Source organism: Otolemur garnettii, unplaced genomic scaffold, assembly GCF_000181295.1.
Source record: "Otolemur garnettii isolate 467f Iridium unplaced genomic scaffold, OtoGar3 scaffold00225, whole genome shotgun sequence".
Classification (NCBI taxonomy): domain Eukaryota; kingdom Metazoa; phylum Chordata; class Mammalia; order Primates; family Galagidae; genus Otolemur; species Otolemur garnettii.
This window is the reverse complement of record NW_003852620.1, coordinates 1,854,219-1,870,592: the sequence shown is the minus strand read 5'-3', so window position 1 is coordinate 1,870,592 and position 16,374 is coordinate 1,854,219. Positions and strand designations below refer to the sequence as shown.

Sequence of the window (16,374 nt, the reverse complement as noted above, 5' to 3'; positions counted from 1 at the left end):
CTGGCCTGGGCTCCTGGGGAGGTAGGCAGCCTGAGCCTGGGACCAGAAGGTGGGCCAGACGGGTATGTTTGGAAGGGGCTCCCTGATCCACTGTCTTTGGGGTGCTTCATCTGGGAGAAGGGTCTTCTCACACACTAGGTCTGGCAGGAATCAGCCTGGTGTGGGGTCCTTCACACTGGTGGATCCCACCAAAGCCTTCCATTTTCTCCTCAGCCTCAGTTCTGGCAGACCACATCTCTGCTGACTCCCTAATGTCAGCTCAGTTCCTAGACTGAGCAGCGGGTGGGGCTGCTCTCATCCCGCCCCTACTCCAGAGACAGCTCCCAAAGCCAGGGCCTCTTCTGAGAGGATGGAGCAACCCAGCTTCCCCTTCCCTGCAGCTCGGCCCCGCCCTTCCCCCTCATAAACCACTTACCCGGCCCGCCCCACACCTTCCACTCAGGCGACGGCGTCCAGCCCGTCTGTCCGTCCCGTCAGTCCCGACCTGTTCCACTCAGGCCGGGACTCAGCGCTGCCGTCGCCAACACTACTGCCAGGTGAGGTGCTCCGACAGGCACCATGGTACTGAGCCCCCCGGGGTGATTGCCATCTGGGGGCTGCGCGCCAAGGTCCAGTCCCAGCATGGTGGAGTTCGACCTCAGCAAGGTGCAGTTGGGGCCTGCCTACCTGTCGCTGCTGGTCTGCCCCCTACTCGGAGACTCCACTTTCCCTGGCCAAGCACCGGCTTCTGCCACCTGCCGCACCCCGCCCCTGCCAGCAGCCCCGCGCATGGGGTTTGCTCCATGTGTGGATGCCAGGGACAACTTGCCTGTCCTGTGAGGAGCCTTGAGTTGGGGATCTCTGCTAAGAAGTGGGTGCTAGAGGTGGTCAGTATTGAGGACCTCTAGACTGAGGAGCCAGCAGGTGGAGAGATGCTGGAGCACTCTGATCTGTGCCAATGGGTCTTGAGGCTGTGACAAGTGTCGGTGCCCGCTATGTGCATTTCCTGTGAAGGATCCTTCTGTGGGTTTTCCACTAGGCATCTGTGTTTTGTTTTTTTTTTAAATGTGAATGGAAGCTGTCTACATGGGAGTAGGGGTGAAGCTTTTCTTTACAGTATGGGAAGTTTCTCCGGAATGAATCCAAATGGAGTCTTTGGAAAGTTCCAGACTTTGGAAAGTCTGGATCAGGGGGTGGGGAGTGTAGAATTTCTAGGTCAAGGTCAGATTGTCTAGGTTGGGGTTTATTTCTTTTTTTTTTTCTTTTTCTTTCTTTCTTTCTTTTTTTTTCTGAGACAGAGTCTCACTATGTTGCCCTTGGTAGAGTGCCATGGCATCACAGCTCACAGCAAACTCAAACTTTTGAGCTTAAGCGATTCACTTGCCTCAGTCTCCCAAGTAGCTGGGATGACAGGCGCCTGCTACAACACCTGGCTATTTTTGGGCTGTAGTTGTCAGTGTATTTGGCAGGCCTGGGCTGGGTTCGAACCTACCAGCTCTGGCATATGTGGCTGGCACCCAAGCCACTGAGTTACAGGTGCTAAGCCTCTAGGTTAGGGTTTCTAAGTGGGCTGGCTGGGGCTGGGTAAAGAGCTTCCCTGCCTCTTCCCCACAGGGATGATGGACGGGCTTCGTTCAGATGTGGGCCGCTGGGGCGGGAGCCCCTTTCAGCCTCCTACCACACCATCTCCAGAGCCAGAGCCAGACAGACGTTCTCGCAGAAGTGGCCGTTCCTTCTGGGCTCGCTGTTGTGGCTGCTGCTCATGCCGAAGTGGGGCAGATGATGACTGGGGGCCTGAACCCTCTGGCTCCAGAGGTCGAGGGTCCAGCACTAGGGGTGGAAGATCTGACTCCCGGGGCTCAGACACCCGCCGGCCTGGGTCCCGGGGCAGCGCTGTAAACGCAGCGGGAGATGGCACCATTCGAGGTGAGGGCAACCTGTCTACCTCAACTGAGAGTGGAAAGGCCTTTATGGGACCTGAGACTCATTCTGCCTCTCTGGGGAGCTGGGAGGCTGATGATGAGGCCTGGGTTCCCCTCGGGGGCTTCTCTTCCTTGCAGAGGGCATGCTGGTGGTGACTGATGTGGATTTGCTGAGCTCCCGATCAGGCCAGAACCGCCGAGAGCACCACACAGATGAGTTTGAGTACGAAGAGCTGATTGTGCGCCGAGGGCAGCCCTTCTGCATGGTCATCGTCCTGTCCCGGCCCTATGAGTCCTCCGATAACATCACCCTTGAGCTGCTTATTGGTCAGTAGGACCTGTATTGGGAAGGACAAAGGTTTGGGGGGAAGGAGTTGGCAGTAGGGTCAGAGAGGTCTTTGGGCTCCTCCCCTGCCCTACTTCTCACCTCTGCCAGATAAGGCAGGTTCGAGTGTGTGATGTGCCCAGAGGAGTATCTCAGTCTTGGTGTCGCAGTTTTTTCCAGCCTCACCCTCCTCAAGCCTCCAGGGGCATTGCTTTCAGAGCCCGTGCCCAAGTTCCCTTCAGCATTGCTGCCTCACTGTATGTCCTATCTGAGTCTTCTCTCTTTCCTTAGGATATGACTGGATTTCTTCTCTCTCTCCCACCCTCTCCCTGCCACCCCACCCTGCATGAACTCTGTCTCTTTCTGTCCCTGTGGCCCAGGGCGGGTGCCTCCCTCACCGCGTTGTCTGGTGGCCGCTGACTTCCCAGGCCGGTGATTATGCTTCTGCCGGGGGCGGCTGACTCCTCTTACCCTTTGATTAGGGCCTGACCTTGCCCACCTGAGCCTCTAATTTCCTTGGTATCCCCACCACCTCCGCTAGAAATGCTCTGGGCTCTGGAAGCTGCAGCTGCAAGGAGCAGGCAGGGTGGGCCTTCAGGATCTGGATTGCCCTTGCACATGGGGCAGATGGCTCTGCTCCTCCAATGAGACACTGGGACAGTCAGACAGGCTGCAGGTGACAGTAACCCTGGTGTTTCCTCCCTTCCTGTGTTCAGTATCAGGGGAACAGGTTTGGGATGTTGGATTGGGGCCCTGCCCTGGCATGTGGGCAAACTTCGGGTGGGGTCAGACCTGCTCTTAGGGAGACTGTCACAGAATAAGGCAATAGTCCAACTCAGGGACACACACACAGGGCACACACCCACACACACTTTGGGTGGGGCTAGGAGAAAGCCAAATCTTCATCCCCTCCCTTCAGGGAGACCTCACCAGCTTATTGCCTATTTCCCCACTCTAGGAAACAACCCAGAGGTGGGCAAGGGCACTCGAGTGATCATCCCTGTGGACAAAAGGGGCAGTGGGGGCTGGAAGGCCCAGGTGATCAAGGCCAGTGGGCAGAACCTGAATCTGCGAGTCCACACCGCCCCCAACGCCATCATTGGCAAGTTCCAGTTCACAGTCCGCACGCACACAGACGCTGGGGAGTTCCAATTGCCCTTTGACCCCCGCAATGAGATCTATATCCTCTTCAACCCCTGGTGCCCAGGTGAGCAGTGGACTCGGGAGCAGAGGATGGGCAGGAGGGCAGGACAGGGCTTCCTTTTTTAGGGCCCAGCTAGTGCCCAGGTGCTGGCCCTAGGAGAAGCCAGCACCCCCTTGGTCAGGTGCAGGGACCTGGGCCCAGTGTAGAATGGTGACCAGCTCAAGGTCACATAGCTAGTCTCACCTCTCCTGGTGATGGGCCCTGGCTATGGCCAGCCCTTCTTCCACCATCCCTGCCATGCTCCCTCCGTCCTTCCTGAGAGCAGGCTGGTCGGGTTAAAGGCAGTATTCCTTGTGGACATGAGCTCTGCAGAACTAGCAAGGGGCAGGTGGGGCCCAGGGAGAGAGCTGGAGGCAACCCAGTGTGTGTTCTGGGGACACAGAGGACATCGTGTTTGTGGACCATGAGGACTGGCGGCAGGAGTATGTGCTTAATGAGTCAGGGAGAATTTACTACGGGACCGAGGCACAGATTGGCGAGCGGACCTGGAACTATGGCCAGGTAAGGCTGTCCAGGGTCGCATGCACTTGGGAGCAGGGGCTGGGGGCAAGGCAAAGTGATGGCTTAGGGTATGAGCTCAGCTGCAGAGGACAGAGGTGGCTGCAGCCCACAGTCACCTCTGCTCTCTGTCCCTCCTTCCAGTTTGACCATGGAGTGCTGGATGCCTGTCTGTACATACTGGACAGGCGGGGGATGCCGTATGGAGGCCGTGGGGACCCAGTCAGTGTCTCCCGGGTCATCTCTGCCATGGTGAGCACCCTTGTGTCTCAGCCCTGCTGCATGTCTACCTGCTGCGTCTCCTGCCCTTGGCCCCAAGTCCTGCCCTTTTTGGATTCCAGGATCCTCAAGCCAGCTCTGCCCTTGCAAAAAGGGTATTTCAGGAAGGGGTCTCACTTCTCTTCTTTCCCTTGCCTGCCCCCCATGTCACCCCACCCTTCCTGGCTCCCATCCCAGCTCCCATGGAATGTAGGGCCAACCCCAAAACTTGGCACACCCAGGATTCACATTCCTGTGTCAGATCTGGGGTGGGAGGGCAGTGGCTCAGCAGAGGTGGGTGGGGCTCAGGCTGATGGCTAGATCCTGAGACCTTTAGGAGTGATAGAGGGCAGGGCCTGGCTAGATCAGGGGCTGGACTGAGGACCACATGGCAATTCCTGAGCCCACCCCCCAACTCAGCTTCACCCTATCTTGTCCTGGGCAGGTGAACTCCCTAGATGACAATGGAGTCCTGATTGGCAACTGGTCTGGTGATTACTCCCGAGGCACCAACCCTTCGGCATGGGTGGGCAGCGTGGAGATCCTGCTCAGCTACCTACGCACTGGCTATTCTGTGCCCTATGGCCAATGCTGGGTCTTTGCTGGTGTGACCACCACAGGTAGTAGAAGGCCTGGGACTAGAGTGGTCTGGGCCCTGGGAGAAGGAAAGTCAAGCTCTCCCCTCATCCAGCTCGGCCCAGCTGTGCGGGGTGCAGGCAGTGGTGGACAACAGGCTGCCCAATGTTAACAACAGAAAGAGGACAATAGGAGAGGAAGGAGAAGGGATAGGCAGGGACTGAGCCAGGTGGATGACCTAGCATTCCTTAACCCCAAGTCCCCTGATAGTCCCTGCCCAGTTTGGCAGTCACACTTGCCCTTTTCCCCCTGATATTCCTTACCTGATGCCTCATCTGCCCCTGCCCCTGGCCCCTGAAACCCAACCCCTGACTCCTCCACAGTGCTGCGCTGCCTGGGCCTGGCCACCCGTACTGTCACCAACTTCAACTCTGCACATGACACAGACACATCCCTCACCATGGACATCTACTTTGATGAGAACATGAAGCCACTTGAGCATTTGAACCATGATTCCGTTTGGTGAGCCGGGGCTGGATTGCCCATCCCTGCAGGGCAATAGTGGCCCAAGGCTTGGGTGTGGAGGATGGACAGGTGGGAGCTGGGGAGGCCCTGGACAGGAGGCTCAGCCCAACCCTCTCCCTTGGTGCCCACTCAGGAACTTCCATGTGTGGAATGATTGCTGGATGAAAAGGCCAGACCTACCATCAGGCTTTGATGGGTGGCAGGTTGTGGATGCCACACCCCAGGAGACCAGCAGTGGTGAGATGGGCCCCCTTCCTGGCCCTTGGACCCCATCTCCCCTACCTGGGTGACTAAGTCCACAGTATAACCCCTCAACTTCTTAAACAGACTTATTAACTGAACCACCATGTAGCTGTTAGTTTAGTTTCACCTTTCTATATAACTATCTGTTTGCCTAAATTTTATTTATTTATTATGGTTAGTATACCCAAGAGTTTCAAAAGTCAAAACATTTAAGAGTATTCAGGCTTGACACCCATGGCTCAGTGGTTAGGGCGCCGGCCACATACACTGGGGCTGGTGGGTTTGATCCCAGCCTGGGCCTGCTAAACAAAAAAAAAAATAGCCAGGCACTGTGGCAGGCACCTGTAGTCCCAGCTACTCAGGAGGCTAAGGCAAGAGAATCACTTGAGCCCAAGAGTTTGAGGTTGCCGTGAGCTGTGATGTCATAGCACTCTACCAAGGGAGACATACTGAGACTCTGTCTCAAAAAAAAAAAAGAGCATTCAGTGACAGAGAGGTCCCCCAATCCACTATTCTTACTTGCCTTTTTGACTTACATATTCTGGAGTTAATTAACTGACATGCCCTTTTATCTTTTATTTATGTGTTTTAAAGTCAAAAAGTCATTATTGTAAGTAATAACATGCATTAAAGGAAAAAAAGGTATAGAATTGAAAAAGACAAAATGTAAATGTTCCCCATTCTCTCTCAGGAGATTTTTTTTTTTTGCTGTTATCATTGTTGTTTTGGGAAATTTTTTTTTTTTTGAGACAGAGCCTCAGGCTGTCCCCCTGGGTAGGGTGCTGTGGCATCACAGCTCACAGCAACCTCCAACTCCTGGGCTCAAACGAGTCTCCTGCCTCCGCCTCCCAAGTAGCTGGGACCACAGGCACCCGCCACAACGCCCGGCTATTTTTTTTGGTTACAGCCCTCATTGTTGTTTGGCGGGTCTGGGCTGGGGATTCAAACCCACCACCTTAGGTGTATGTGGCTGGCGCCTTAGCCGATTGAGCTACAGGTGCCGAGCCAGGAAATATTTTTTTAAGATGGTTTCACTCTCTCACCTAGGCTAGAGTGCCAGAGTGTCAGCCTAGCTCACAGCAATCTCAAACTCCAGGTTAAAACAATCATCTTGCCTCAGTCTTCCAAGTAGCTAGGACTACAGGTGCCTCCCACAATGCTAATTGGTTTTGTTTTTGTTTCAAAATAATTTTTTTTTTGGGGGGGGGACAGAGTCTCAAGCTATAACTCTGTGTAGAGTACCATAGTGTCACAGATCACAGCAACCTCTAAGTCTTGAGCTTAAGTGATTCTCTTGCTTCAGCCTCCCAAGTAGCCGGGACTACAGGCACCCACCATAACACCCAGCTATTTTTTTGTTGCAGTTGTCATTGTTGTTTTTAGCTAGCCCAGGCAAGTTCAAACCTGCCAGCCTAGTTGTATGTGGCCAGCACCCTACTTACTGAGCTGCAGGTGCCGCCAGCACAGATCACAGCAATCTCCAACTCTTGGGCTAGGTGTATGTGGCCAGCACCCTACTCACTGAGCTGCGGGTGCCACCTATTTCAAAATAATTTTTTTTTTTTGAGACAGAGCCTCAAGCTGTCACCTTGGGTAGAGTGTTGTGACATGACTGCTCACAGCAACCTCCAACTCCTGGGTTCAAGCAATACTCCTGCCTCTGCCTCCCAAGTAGCTGGAATTACAGGTGCCTGCCACAACACCTGGCTATTTTTTGTTGCAGCGTCATTGTTGTTTGGCAGGCCTGGGCCGGATTCGGACCCTTCAGCTCAGGTGTATGTGGCTGGTGCCTTAGCCACTTGAGCCACAGGTGCTAAGCCTCAAAATAATATTTTAAGTAAATTTCTGGGTCCCACTCCAAACCTGATACATCAGACTTTCTAGTAGTGTGTATTTTGATAGGTTCTCATGGTGATTCTGCAGACCAACCAGGCTTGGGACCCACTCCAAGCCCTATGGATCATGGGAAATGGTGACCAGAGAAGTGGCATGACCTCTGGGGCACAGAGCAGTAGGTCAGCAACTGAACAAATCCAGTGCCCGAGTCCTTCCCTTTTAACATGCACTCTCACTTTTACCAAGTTCCTTACTGTCTGCTCCCATTGCTCATGGTAAGTTATATGTATAACATAGATAAAATTGGGGCTCATGTAGGTTCAAAGAAGAAAATAGCCCCTCTAAACTGGCCCTGAGGTATAATTACTTGACAGAGAGGCCTTGACTGAAGTCAGAGAGTCCTTGGCCTGGGTCAGGGAGCCCCAACAAAGAGCCTTTGCTCCAGGTCATAGCTTATCTTCCTCTCCTGGTCTTTCCAGACCCCTTCCTTTCATTCATCTTTGTGAACAATGTGCCAAGTTGTACAATCCAGAAACACTTGCAGCGCTGGAGCAGCCTGGCTCAGATGCTGGGAGATCTGAGTTCTGGCTCCTAGTCTGGGAAGTGGTGGGAGTGGATGGCAAGCAGGGGGTGCTGGAGCCAGCCAGATTAGGGCTCAATTCTAGCTTTATCTCTTTTCAGATGTGTGATCTTGGGCAAGGACCTTGCAACCTTTAAGCTTTGGTGGTTTTATGTGTAATATGAAGATAACATATACAGGGTGATTGGGAGGATTAAGTGAGAAAGCATGTATCAGAGAGGATTAGCAGGATGCTTAGAACATCACAGGTACTTAGTAAATATTACCTCCTTCTAGGCCCTGTCTACCTATTGTCTTTGTCAGATCCTGGCATATATTTCACCTCACTGGGCCTATTTCCCCACCTGTAAAGGAGTTCTTTCCTGTTGGATGGTCCTCACTTATGGCTCTGTCCTCTCCTGCCAGGCCTCCTCCTGTCAGCCTGTCTCCTCTAGGACGCTCTCCTGAGTATGATGAGGGCAGACTTTATATCCCCCCAGCTCTCTCCAACACAACTTCCCAATAGAGGGGACACAGCAGTCTGCAGAACTGAAGGGTGGTTCTGTATCTTTCTGGAATAGTGGGGGTGGTGTCATTGCTCTCCCAGCCAGTGGGCAGAGCTACTGTGGGCTGTGGGTTGGTCCCAATGAAGGGGGTGGGGGGTCCTGTCCTCTGGGAGTCACAGTCAGTGGTCATCCAGCGTTAGCCAGCCAAGAAAGGTTGTGCCAACGACTTGGTTGTGAAGTCAGTCTTATCCACACATCTGCTCCTTCCCTGTCCTCCAGCAGAGTGGCTCAGGCCGCGGAAAGCTGACAGGGAGCCAAGTGGAACCGTTCCCTTCTCTGTCTTCCTTCCCTGGGTCTGACTGGCTGTTGGCAACTCTCAGTGGTCACTGGAACTGGATGGCCCCTGTGTCGGCTTCTCCCCAGAGCCTGAGGGTCACTGTGGGCCTGCCCAGATCTTTCATGTTACCTCTGTCCTGCCTCATTCCCAGGCATCTTCTGCTGTGGCCCCTGCTCCGTGGAGTCCATCAAGAATGGCCTGGTCTACATGAAGTACGACACACCCTTCATTTTTGCTGAGGTGAGGGATGGGCTCCAGGTGCTTTCTCAGGCTGTCTGGAGTGACCAGAGCATTGGCTTAGGCCCTGGGTCCTCTGCTGACTGGCCAGCTGTGTGACCTTGGGCAAGTCACTCATTCTGCAAGACTTAGTTTCCTCAACTGTAAAAAGGAGATAATGATCCTGCCTTGCTTCCTGTACTCAGGATCAAAAGAGATAATGGGTATGAAACTGCTTCACAAGTCATAAAGCCAGCGAACAGGTGGAAAGGATTACTGTTATTAATGCCCAAATGCCACAAGGAACCTCCCAGATCAGCTTCTTCCCTGCTCTCTGGCCTTGTCTGGTTCAGCTTAGAAAGTCTCCCAGTTGGGCTCTGCTGGGAAGGTCCCACCCTTGGGAACCAGCCTTGTTCTGTAGCTCCTGGGATCAGGGAAGGCAGCTTGGAGTCAGGCCCACCCTCAGACCCCCTGGCCTACTCATTCCTGCTCACTCCCCACTCCTCCAACAGGTGAATAGTGACAAGGTATACTGGCAGCGGCAGGACGATGGCAGCTTCAAGATTGTGTACGTGGAGGAGAAGGCCATCGGCACACTCATTGTCACGAAGGCCATTGGCTCCAACATGCGTGATGATGTCACCCACATCTATAAGCACCCAGAAGGTACCAGTCTCCAGCTTGGGGCCCCATGCCAAGCACTAATCTGCTAAGCACTCCCCCACCACCACCATCGGAGCAGAAACTTCACCCTTGACCCTTAACCCCCAGGCTCAGAGGCAGAGAGGAAGGCAGTAGAGACCGCAGCTGCCCATGGCAGCAAACCCAACGTGTATGCCAACCGGGACTCGGCAGAGGATGTGGCGATGCAGGTAGAGGCTCCAGATGCTGTGATGGGGCAGGACCTGACACTCTGTGTGCTACTGACCAATCGCAGCAGCAGCAGCCGCACCGTGAAGCTGCACCTCTACCTCTCTGTCACCTTCTACACTGGAGTCACCGGGACCATCTTCAAGGAGACCAAGAAGGAAGTGGTGCTGGCACCAGGAGCCTGTAAGTGCTTTTCACCTAGTGCTGCCCAGAGAGCCAGGCACCGCAGGGCTGCAGACATGGAAACTCCAGGAACAATGTGGAGCACCCTGGGGGGCGCATGAGGGGAAGCAGGCCTTAGTGACACTATGCCTCTTCTCCCCAGCGGACCGTGTGGCCATGCCCGTGGCCTACAAGGAATACCGGCCCCACCTGGTGGACCAGGGGGCCATGCTGCTCAATGTCTCAGGCCACGTCAAGGAGAATGGGCAGGTGCTGGCCAAGCAGCATACCTTCCGTCTGCGCACTCCCGACCTCTCTCTCACGGTGAGTGCATCTTGCTGGGCATGAGGGGTGGTCAGGGAGCAGTGGCCAGTGGCTGAGGGCCATCAGAGGATGACACTACACCAGGAGCAGGCTGGCCTGGTGAGCCTTCCTAGGAGAAAAAAGTCAAAGACTAACTCTGGGGCCTCAGTTCCCTTGTTTGTAGAATGGATCTCATATCTCTGATTCTGTGGTGTCCTTCATTGGGAAGTAGAGGGAGGTTTCCTCTCTGACTTTTGGGGGGCCTTCTTTCAGGAGCACAAATGTGGGACTTGGGGGGTGAGACTATGGAGTTTTCCCTCTCTGGCGCAGGGTACAGTTCCCACAGGTTTGCCAGGGTCTCTGACAAGTGAGGTGGGCCTATTTTCCTTTCAGTTACTGGGAGCAGCCGTGGTTGGCCAGGAATGCGAAGTACAGATCGTCTTCAAGAACCCTCTACCTATCACCCTCACCAATGTCGTCTTCCGGCTCGAGGGGTCCGGGTTACAGAGACCCAAGATCCTCAACGTTGGGTGAGTCTGGCCTCTTCTCCTCCCCTTGCTCCTGTCCTGGCCTTCCTCTGGGTCCCAGCTTTGCTTCTTCACGCTGTCTGGACAAGTATGTTCTGTCAGGACCCAACCAAGCAGCTTGGAGCCAGCCAGCAATAGCTCCTGACTCAGTTTAGTCCAACTAGCATGTAAAAACCTGCTGGGTGCCCAGTGCTGTACTCTGTGTCCCTGAGCTAGAGTGCCACAGAGGAATCATTAGCAACTCATTGCTAACATCTGCTCAGCACTGCAGAGTTAACCAGGAACTTTCAGGAATATTATTTCTTTTGGAGAACACAGAACCCTTCAAGGTACATTAGAGGTCATCATGTGGCTAAGAACAAAGCTTTGGAACCCTAAAGACATGGGTTCAAGTCTCAGCTTGACCATTCACTGGCTGTGTGCTCTTGGGCAAGTGACTTACCTCCTCCAAGCCTCAGGTTCTCACCTACAAAGTGAGGATAACAGTAGCACCCAGACCTGGGGTTGTTTAGTGCAGTGCTCTGTGGGTAGTTGTTATTTTCGTTATTTCCATCATCACCCCCATTTACAGATGGGGAAGCTAGTGGTTGTGTCTCACAGGGTGTCATGGCTTGTAAGGGGCATACTCCACACACAGGCCATCAAGCTTATTGCTTGCCTTGTGCCATGAGGGCCAGAGCAGTTCTAGAGGAGAAAGCCACAGAGTGCTAATCCTGAGTGGAGCCAGGCTCTGAATGCAGCGAAGGCACTCATCAGCCTGTGGCTGTCATCTCTGGCACAGACTCCCACGTGCTACCCTATCCCTCCCCAGGAAAAGCACAAAGTGACAGCAGTTTGGGGGTTGACCTTTTACACCAGCTCTCTGGGGCTGATGTATTCCTCTTTAGATGGGGGCGCTTGAGAGAGAGAGACAATGGTCAGTGGGGGTGCCAGGCAGATGACCCCTGCCCCCCTGCCCCCCTGCCTTCCCCTCCCACTTACAGCAGCTCTCCTAGTAGAGGCCTTTGCCTTATCCTGGGCCCCTGGGAATGCAGTGATACTTCGCAAAGGAGCACTTTTGTCACGTCACACTGCAGGGGTTTCTGGTGGCTCAGAGAGTAGAGCTGAGATGCACTGCTAGTCTGGCCCTACAGACATCTCTTACCCACACCCAAGTGATGATGGAGGGAGGTCCCTGCTGTCCTAAAGGACACCCAGAGCTAGATTCCCCTCAGCAGCCGTACCTGAAAGTAAGGAAAAGATTACTGCCCTGAATGTTGGGAGATCTGGCCCCTCTCTTCAGCTGTGGGCTTGCACAACTCTTCTCACAGTAAATGAGAGGGCTGGCTGGTGGTTTCTCAAGGTAGCTCCTTCTTGGACATTCTATAGATCCTTGGCTGCTGCAAGCCCAGGCTAGGGCTGCTGAGACAATTATGAGCCTGAGGGGGTTGTCTCTGGGCTGTTGGCTCAGATTTATTAGATTCCAAGATGGGTGTACTTTGCCTCTCATTTGCACATCAAAGGCAGTGGTATGAAACCCCATTATACCACAAGGTGTGCCACCTGGCATGGTGACTGGCCACTTCATAAACATTCCAGAACTTACTCCTCCAGAGGACTGTTGTCACCACCAAATCACCAGGGAGGCTGGAAGTCTGTTCCAAACCTCCCTGGGAACTCCCCCCACATCCTGAATCATATTTTCTAATCTAGAATATCCTTAGAGTGGCCCATCTCCCTGACTTTGGGGAAAAGCCTGAAGTCACTGAACTGAACTGCTAAGACTAATAAGTGAACAAGGTGGGAAATAATGCCTAGTCAATCAGAAACGAGGCACACTGTAAAGGAGGGACAGGCTGACTTCTGTGTGTAGGTGACTGAGCGCATGTCTGTGTGTCTGGTTTAAACAGATCTTAAGCAGAGTCCAAGAGGAGGTTTTAAAAATGTTTCAAGCCTTGGCAACAAATGCACAATTGAAGGACAATGCTCATCTCCACATCTGTTCTAATGTCCTGGTCAGGGAGTTGGCTTCATTACCTATACTTGGTTACAGGCACATCCCAGCTTTACTACTCAGCTCTAGCTTGCAAAAGGGGTGTGGCAAAGGTCCCACCTAACACTAAAACTGGAGCAGGGAGAGATCATGACATTCCCAGATGGAACCTGGAAAGCAGTTTCTCTTGGAAATAGTGTTAGATATTGCAATACAAAGCTTACTTTATAAAATGTTATAATTCAGGCAGCGCCTCTGGTTCAGTGGGTAAGGCACTGGCCCCATATACGGAGGGTGGTGGGTTCAAACCTAGCTCCAGCTAAACTGCAACAAAAAAATAGCCAAGTGTTGTGGCGGGCACCTGTAGTCCCAGCTACTTGGCAGGCTCAGGCAAGAGACCCGCCTAAGCCCAGGAGCTGGAGGTTGCTGTGAGCTGCCACAGTGCTCTACCACGGGCGATAAGGTGAAACTCTGTCTTGAAATAAAATAAAAAAAAGTAAAATAAAATAAAATGTTACAGTTCAATTATAATATGGGTTAATAGACTTTTGAAAGCCACTCCAAGACCAAATAACCTTTAAATTTACATGAAATAGTAATTTACATAGAAAATTTACATAGAAAATAGTAAGTAGTCAGACTATAGCCTACCTGTTAAGTTATAAACTTAATTTATAGAAAATTTACATAGAAAATAGTAAGTAGTCAGACTATAGCCTACCTGTTAAGTTATAAACTTAATTTATAGCTTTTCTCTCATACTGTATTATATGTCCTGCTTCCCTTCTTCATGGAGCTCACAGACACTTTCAAGATCATCTGATCCCACACCCCCACCCCCATTTTACTGTCACTTCCTTTTTATGGACCAGAAAGTAAGGATCAGAGAAGTTAAGTACCTTGTCCTAAACCACACAGATAACAAATGGTAGAAGGAGGAATAGAGTGGTCCAGGGAAGCCTCTCAGAAGCAGGCTTCAAGCCAGATGCTTTTCTCTAAGGAGGATTTGTCTTTAAAGATGCTGGCTCATTCCCTTGGAGGACTGTGGTGACGCTACAGGATCTGGCTCTGGAGAGGGCCCTCAAGCTAGGTTTGGGCTTAATAGGGGCTGAAGGTAAAGGTTTAGGCAGAGGCTGGAAGGACAGATTCTAGCAGGCATGAGCAGAAATGATATAAATACAATCATGTTCTTTGTGTAAAAGGCAAGGTGCAGGTTGCTAGAGGAATTCAGAGAAGGGTGAGATTCATTTTCCTCAGGGCAGGAGGTACTCAGGGGAGCCCTCACTGAGGAGCTGGGGTGACCAGGCCTTGGAGGAAGAGTAGGCTTTCACAGGGCTGACCAGGGTGAGAGGCGGAGCTGGGTGCTCACTCTACAGGAGGCAAAGAATGCAAAGCATGAGGATGGAGGTGAGTTTGGGGATGGGGAAGGCACTCAGTGGGGCTGAGTTGGCAGGAGGAATGGTGGGGGCGATGGGGCCATGCAGCAACTGAGTCAGAGTGAGCCTGTGTGTCAGCTGAGAGAGCTGGGATCCAGCCCACATGCTCCAAGGAAGCCAGATGTGCTTCACCTCCGAGTGGTTAGCAGAACAGGATGAAAGTTGACAGACTGGTGAAATCATGATTGTCAGGGAGGTCTGGGAATTGGTTTTCAGAGGTCCATGAAGAAAGGAGGGAAGGAAGACACTATTATGTGTGTGTGTTTATGCCCCTGCCTCGCCCCACCCACCCCTCACATACACTTGGACACAAGAGTATACATCAATTTAATGCCTCTTTTCTTGGGAAAGAGTTTCCTTTTTTATCCCCAAGGTGACATCCTTATCATGTTTTTGGTATATTAAAATGTTCCTCTTTTGGAATGATGCTTGTGGCTGAGAATAATTAATTTTTGTCAACTTATGCTCTTGGCAGAACTGAAAATATTTGGAAATACTGTGTTGGGTCCCAAAGTCTCAATTAGTTTTTTGGGTTAGAGCCCCAGGTGTGATGGGAATGGCCTGGTGAGGGCAGGAGAAGTGGGGATGAAGAGAAGGGAGGCTGTGCCAGAGTCCTCTGGGTGGCACCAGCAGTCTTCCTCCAGGTGGATGTGGGAGGGGCGGGAGGAATCCGCATGACGATGAGGTTTCCAGCTCAGGCAGCTCGGTGGGTGGCTGCTGGCTTGGCTGTGCAGAGGTGGCTCTGGGCCTTGAGCTTTTCCTGGCCTTGGGTGTGGAGATTCAGGGTGAGCCTAGAAATGCCTGAATGGCTCCACTTCCTGCTCCTTCCTTCCTGGCTGCCTGGATCAGTCCTTACTCCCCACTGCCCCACCACTTACTCCAGACCCATGACTATGTCTCCGTCCACAGGGACATCGGGGGCAACGAGACAGTAACACTACGACAGACATTTGTGCCTGTGCGACCAGGCCCCCGCCAGCTCATTGCCAGCTTGGACAGCCCACAGCTCTCCCAGGTGCACGGTGTCATCCAGGTGGATGTGGCCCCAGCCAGTGGAGGCGGAGGCTTCTTCTCAGATGCAGGAGGGGGAAGCAGTCCCTCTGGAGAGGCCATCCCTATGGCATCTCGAGGTGGAGCTTAGCCCTGAGCCAGGAACAATGGAACTGGAATCAAATGAGCAAGGACAATGCCCCAAGACAGGCCGCTGCAAAGCTGCAGAACTACAGAGCTCTAGATGGGAAGGCCAAGACTCCTGAGGACAAAGCCGGTCTTCACGTGCCCTGGGGGACACAGGTGCTAATAAACTGTTTTTTAATGAAGATGCTGTTCTGTCCATCTGTCAGTCCATACCATGCCAAGCAGTGTGGGGCCACAGTCTGTCTTGGGTGTGCACGTGGCATTTCTGGTGGCTGCCCTGGTTGTGAGAAGCTCGACTGGCAGGTCTGTGCCCACTCAGCACCTTGTGCCAGGGCAGCTAATCGGACATCCCCTTATCCCAGGCAACTGCTGCTGATCAAAGCATTTTTGAAGCCCCTTGGGGTGGGATAGGACTGTGCCCTCTGCACAGCACGCTCTGTGGGAGAGAAGGACCTTAGTGCCCTTTTGTAGGCGCATGTCTAATGTAGAAACAGGCGGTAATATGCTCTGAGTGGCAAAACCCACCTTCATTATTTTGTCTAAGAATATTCTCATCTAAGAATTTTTACAAAATAATAAAGGTCTGTTGTTGAAAACAGAAAATACAAAAATGGTAAAGAAAACCATAATGCTAGTGAACCACTGTCAGGAAAATAACTATTCACAGGCCACCTTTGCCCCATATAACATAAGGTGAACATTTTCACAATATTAAAATTTTTTTTTGAACAAAGAATATCTTTAATTTATAAATATCATGGTGGAGAAACGCATCAAAACCCCAAGAGGAGGGCGACCCATTGTAGGGGCTAGGCAGAAGACACAGCCTCGCTCCTTGGCAGGCAGACTCTGACCAATAGTGAATGCCCAGCTTGTCTGGTCTCCAGGAGGAGACATCAGTGCTGGCCCCAGTCAAGGCACCTGTGTTCCCACCAGCCCTTCTTACTGGGCCTGGCATCCCTATGTGTTGCCCCCCCCCCACC

General features: G+C 52.6%; 1 protein-coding gene across 1 annotated transcript; it reads left to right on the top strand.

Moving 5' to 3' along the window:
* Positions 1 to 452: 452 nt before the first annotated feature.
* TGM1 (transglutaminase 1) lies at positions 453 to 15,573 on the top strand. Its single transcript, XM_003801964.1, has 15 exons — positions 453 to 536; positions 1,594 to 1,905; positions 2,040 to 2,228; positions 3,185 to 3,433; positions 3,813 to 3,931; positions 4,073 to 4,180; positions 4,632 to 4,806; positions 5,146 to 5,284; positions 5,421 to 5,524; positions 8,920 to 9,008; positions 9,497 to 9,650; positions 9,756 to 10,037; positions 10,180 to 10,340; positions 10,713 to 10,849; positions 15,164 to 15,573. The coding sequence occupies exons 2-15, from the start codon at positions 1,596 to 1,598 to the stop codon at positions 15,393 to 15,395; spliced, it is 2,448 nt and encodes an 815-aa protein (XP_003802012.1). The 5' UTR covers positions 453 to 536; positions 1,594 to 1,595; the 3' UTR covers positions 15,396 to 15,573.
* Positions 15,574 to 16,374: the final 801 nt, after the last annotated feature.